The sequence below is a fragment of the Corvus kubaryi genome, unplaced genomic scaffold (genome assembly GCF_017639235.1).
Source record: "Corvus kubaryi isolate FWS band 111438036 unplaced genomic scaffold, C.kubaryi_AGA036_p1.0 37397, whole genome shotgun sequence".
Classification (NCBI taxonomy): Eukaryota; Metazoa; Chordata; class Aves; order Passeriformes; family Corvidae; genus Corvus; species Corvus kubaryi.
Window position 1 is genome coordinate 20,919,614 of NW_024581136.1, and position 5,412 is coordinate 20,925,025.

Below are 5,412 nucleotides of genomic sequence, written 5' to 3' on the forward strand. Positions count from 1 at the left end.
GCTCATCATCATTGACCAGGTTTTGTTGGGGGTTCCTTCAGCACCATAAGGTCTGTTCCATAAGGAATGCTCCAGAACTGAGATCATTGAGGTGAGATCATCTGTGGAAAGGGAGGAATTCTGATTCCAGTCCCAGTGAAGTCAGATCACACACACACACACACAGACTCTTACCTGGGAAACACAGCAAGATTTTTGATTACAGACAAACAAATTCTACACAAATTAAAACACAAAATCAACAAAAAAACCCCAAAAGCCCAACACATGCAGCCCCAACAACACGCTTGCACTCCATTTCTCATCACTACAACTCACTTGAGTATCCTTTGCTTTTTGCACTAGAAGTTTGTTCTCAGATCCCTCTCATCTGCTGCACACACGGTTACCAAAGACTGTCAGCCCCAAACACAAAGTTCTCCAATTTGGGCAGATGCTGGATTCCTGCAAAAATGAGGTTCTAAAACACTGCTGTAGCAATGTGACAGGAAGGAGAATCTTTGACACACACATTTTGCATGAGGCTGTAAACACTGTAGGAACAGGCTGTAAGCTGTGAACATCAATATTTAAAACCATTTCCCCTTGGAACTGAGCTCACACACGTTTGCTTCTAGAGCAAGTCTCAGATCTCACCAGAACATGAACAGTTCTGCCCAAGAGCACAGTGAGGGTTCACTCAGAAGAGCGTCTGGGTTGCTGTACAAACCTGGACAGGGACAGGGCTTCCAACGGCAGCAGCGCTCCAACCATTTTCCATTTACCTCGTGGGAGCTGTCCTTGCACTCCATGCACGTGTGCCACTCCTTTTAGCACAAAATTCTGAAAGAACTTTCTGCATTATGTCACTCCTCGAGGAAATCTGACCCCGAACAACACCTGCACACAATGAGTACCCAAGTGAGGAAGTCATAAAGAGCCAGCAGCCCTTTATTAAAAATGCCCTTTGCAAACAACTTGCCGTACATTCTTTTGAGAGAAGCAGAACCGCCAGGATCCCACAGCCACAGAATTCCACATCAGCTCCAGCACCATCAGATCAACAAATCCTGAGCATCATGTTGAGCAGAAGCACACTTGCATTGGGACTGGGGCTGAGAACACGGCACAGTTACAGTCACGGACACCGGGATGCCACACACGCTTTCTTGCAATAGAACAAGCTCGGATTTTTAAAAATACAATCATCATGTACAGCAAAATATGTGGTCACAAGACCAGTCTTAAACCAAGGCCTTGTTTACACAACTTCTGTGATGTCAGGAAGTATTTTGGCTGGGAATGTAATTTTTCTTCCAAAACAAGTAAATATTTGCAATTCTCACTGTGAAAAGAGTGATATACCACCTCTGTATTGACACGGGTGTAACATATTCCCACAGGGAAAAGGAATAAAGAGTACCTTTATATTGATACAACATTTCCCTCAAGTGTCGAAGCTAATATAGCTAATATAGCTTTCATCACTCAGTCAAGTTAAAGCAGGATGATTTTTTTCAGACTTTTCATAGACAAGGCCTATGTTTAACAAGCACCAAAACACTTCAGAGTATTTGGAAGATCACACTACTGAGCTCTACACTTTGTACTGTCCTCACCAGTCACAGAGAACATTGAATGCCTAAATACATTCAAAACCCTGATCAGACAGTGCCATCCATGGCTGCTTAAATGCTTCACTGTTTAACAAATGCACCTTTTTGGCCAAAACTCGAATGTACCACAGAAAGGCCCAGCACAGCACGGCGCTCAGCTGGCTGCCCTCAGCTGCTCTGCCAGGCTGAGCAAAGCTGGACTTTGTGTGCTACAAACACCCACTTTTGCCTTGTTCCTCAAGCACAGCTCAGGCAGTGGGGAAACAGAGGCACTGGGGAACGTGAGGGATCTGCTGTCTCCTGGGAGGGCACAATAAATACCTGCTTTTATCAACCAGATCAAGCTGCTGTCAATGCACTGATCTAGAGCAAGGGCTGTTGGGTGCTAAAAACTGTACATTCCCATTGAATTTAAGGCAAAATTGAACCATGGCAGTAACAGAGACGTGAATTTATTTCTTTTTGACATCAGATGTGCAGTTTGTAAGCTGCAGATGTGGCAGCAGTCAAGCTTCCTTAGCTTTCAATGCAGTACTTGGGTTAAAAGGAACCCCTTCTGTCAGTAAGTGTTATTCCCCCTCTCTTCCTAGCACGGGAGTCCTCTGGCTTCTAATGAATTTTTAGGAATTTCTGGAAGATGAGCTGCAATGACGTTTTCAATTTTCACTTAAAAACGGGGGGTAAATGAATGTGTCTATTACAGGGAGACCCCAGGCAGCAGCAAGGGACCAGCACTGGGGTTGCCTTCTCCATCCCCCTCTGTTTTTCACTGTGGTTGTGTCACTGAGGCTGACACAGCCCCACTGACTGGACCAAACTGGAAGGATACACGTGAGCTCAGAAGGAGAAACACGCTTCCAGTATAGAATCATTCACACATTTTCAGTAGATACTTGACGTTACTACAACAAGTAGTAATTCTGACTAAAGCACAAATGACAATTTTCATTTAAATCAGTGGGATTTCAAAATGCAGTATCAAACTGACACTGCATGCTGTTCTTCCAGTGCTGAAGCACAAGGTTTTCCTGCTTAAAACATGAGAAATGACCAGATTCACAGAGGGATCATGGCAGTTACTTTTCAATTGGCCTGATTAAAAATCCCTTTACACATCATTGCTCAACCTTTGCTTCTGAGATGTAAGATAATTTCAAGACTTCTTGGGATAGGGGGGAGAAGGAAAAAAAGAGTTGCAGGTTTTGTGTGCAAACCTTTAAAGAAGGGGCAAAGAGAGGAAGAAAACAGGTTAACAAGCTCCTTGGATCTTCCAAGGGATGGGAGACACAGGTCTCCTCCCACCCCAGCCCCTCTGCAAACCAGAAAACAAAAAGGTCTGGTTGATAATTTTAAAGCGATAACGCAATGAGACTAAAAGCTTAAATTTCATAAATAAGTGACCTTTAGAACTTCACCCTGATAAACCATGCTGCTTTCAGGAGGGAAAAAGGGCCTCATCTTACAGGGCCTGTTGCAGTAAGCCCACACTGCCTTCCTAAAGCTGCCTCTGAGCACAGCTTTATTCTCACAAGTTGGCATCACACTGGGCCAGGCCCTGAACACAAGCAAAAACCTGCATCAAAAATGACTAAATATTAGATAAAACAGCAATCTTGTGCTTTGCCTTTTTTTAACCACTGTTCTTAGCTAAATCGACCCCTCTACCTTTCACTGCTACTGAGATATAAATCAGGATTAAGAGCCTGTGTGAAAGTCAGTGTTTCATGAGATACATAACAGTGCACAAAGTTGTTTTCTAAAAAACAGCATTTGTATTAAAATTCTTAAAATGGATAGACATCTCTTCAATGCATGTCTGCAATTAAAACGACAGTTGTTAGAATTTTCTTGGTACATCACAACGATAAGATTTCCTTCTTTACTGGCTGCAGGTACATCCCACGACAAAATCAAAGGGAAATAGAACCAAAAAAAGGAAAAAAAAAAAAAAAGAAAAAGCCCTCCCCCCCAAAATCCCAAAAGGCTAAATTCTTGTAAATTTGAAGTAAATGAAGCCCGAACTTGCAAGACATGGAAATAACAGTTAAAAGGCTCAGATTGAAATAAGAAATAAATTCCACTAACAATAGGCCCTTTTGTCCTGGCTTGCTCGGTGTGATTACTGCAAGGAAACTGTTAAGTAGTTTTTGGAGTAGTAGATAATGGGATTCTGTGGAGCTTTCACAGGTTGGCACCGGCTGGAACAGCTGAGTTTTGAAGGCACTCTACAGACACAGGGCTGCTGTTGGCCCTGCATCACTCATGGGAAGTCTTTGCACTTGAGAGAGCTAGTCATCAAAATCAGGTATTGCCAACCCAAACCCAAAAACCCCTCGGCACAAAAAGCACCACTGCCCCCCCGCCAAAGGAAAAACCAAAACCACAACGAAATCACACACACACGCACACCTAAAAAATTGTGCAGATTTGTAACATTTTCACAGCTGATTTTAAAAAAACCAAACAAATAAAACAAAACCAGGAGAAAAACCACCACGCTACCACTCTCCTGCAAACTCCCATCCGATACAGCAGGTAAACAAAATAGAGCATTATTCCAGGGATATCGGCAGCGCTGCCCGGCGCCCCGTGCCTGGCAGCACCGTTCGGGTCACAGTCCCAGTTCCATGTGCAACTCTCCGGGCGGGACGGTCCCGCACCGCCGCCCGCTTGCATAGAGACCGCGGGGAGCGGCGCCGGAACGGGGCCCCGCTCCCCGGGGCTGTCCGGGATGGCCCCGCTCCCCGGGATGGCCCCGCTCCCCGGGATGGCCCCGCTCCCCGGGGCTGTCCGGGATGGCCCCGCTCCCCGCCGGGCTCCCCGCGGCTGTCCCGGGGCGGGTTCCCCGCGTGGCTCCGCTCCCCGGGCGGCGGGACCGACTGCTCCCGCGCCCGCCGCCGACACTGACAGGAAATATGCCATGACCAAGACTGGACGAAACGTACATGCCGAGAAAAGCCACATTTCCAACACGATGAATTTTTTCCCCGATGTTTTTTCCCCGAGCGTGTCCGCCGGGGCGCGGGGCCGCCGCCGCCCTCAGAGGATGGCGCAGGAGGCGCAGCACGGCTCGTCCCCGTTGGGCTGCGCCGCGTAGTTCATCTGCCTGACGATCTCGGCGAAGAGCTCGTCCACCGAGGCTTTGTTTTTGGCCGAGGTCTCCATGAAGGGGCAGCTCCATTCCTCGGCCAGCGCTTTGCCCTCCCCGAAGGAGACCTCGCGCTCGCCTTCCAGGTCCACCTTGTTGCCCACCAGGATCATGGGCACCCGCTCGTACCTCTTGACGCGGATGATCTGGTCCCGCATGGGTTTGATGTCCTGGAAGCTCTGCTGGTTCACCAGGCTGTACACCAGGATGAAGCCCTGCCCGTTCTTGATGTAGAGGTCCCGCATGGAGGCGAACTGCTCGGTGCCCGCCGTGTCCAGGATCTCCAGCACGGACGGCGACGAGTCCACCTCGATCTCCTTGCGGTAGAAGTCCTCGATGGTGGGGTCATACTTCTCGATGAAGGAGCCGGTCACGAACTGCACGGTAAGGGCGGACTTGCCCACGCCGCCCGAGCCCAGCACCACCACCTTGTACTCCCGCATGGCTCCCGCCTCCCTCCGCCGCCTCCCGCTCGGGGCTGCCGCGGCGGGCGGGGACGGGGCGGAGGGAGGGAGGGGACGAGGGACGGCCCCGCGCCGGGGCGGGGAAGCGGCGACCGCGCCTCGCGGAGCAGCGCCGGACAGCCCCGGCTCCGGGCAGCACCGAGGAGAAGGAGGAAGGGGATGAAGACGGGCGGAAGAGAAAGAGGGAGGGAGAGAGGGAGGGAGG

The 5,412-nt window shown here is 49.2% G+C and overlaps 1 protein-coding gene across 1 annotated transcript; it reads right to left on the reverse strand.

Moving 5' to 3' along the window:
* Nucleotides 1-901: 901 nt before the first annotated feature.
* On the reverse strand, nt 902-5,375 carry RAP2B (RAP2B, member of RAS oncogene family). Its single transcript, XM_042042237.1, has one exon. The coding sequence runs from the start codon at nt 5,184-5,186 to the stop codon at nt 4,635-4,637; it is 552 nt and encodes a 183-aa protein (XP_041898171.1). The 5' UTR covers nt 5,187-5,375; the 3' UTR covers nt 902-4,634.
* Nucleotides 5,376-5,412: the final 37 nt, after the last annotated feature.

Coding starts and splice junctions, on each gene's coding strand:
- RAP2B (XM_042042237.1), bottom strand. CDS start 5,186: ATGCGGGAGTACAAGGTGGTGGTGCTGGGCTCGGGCGGCGTGGGCAAG.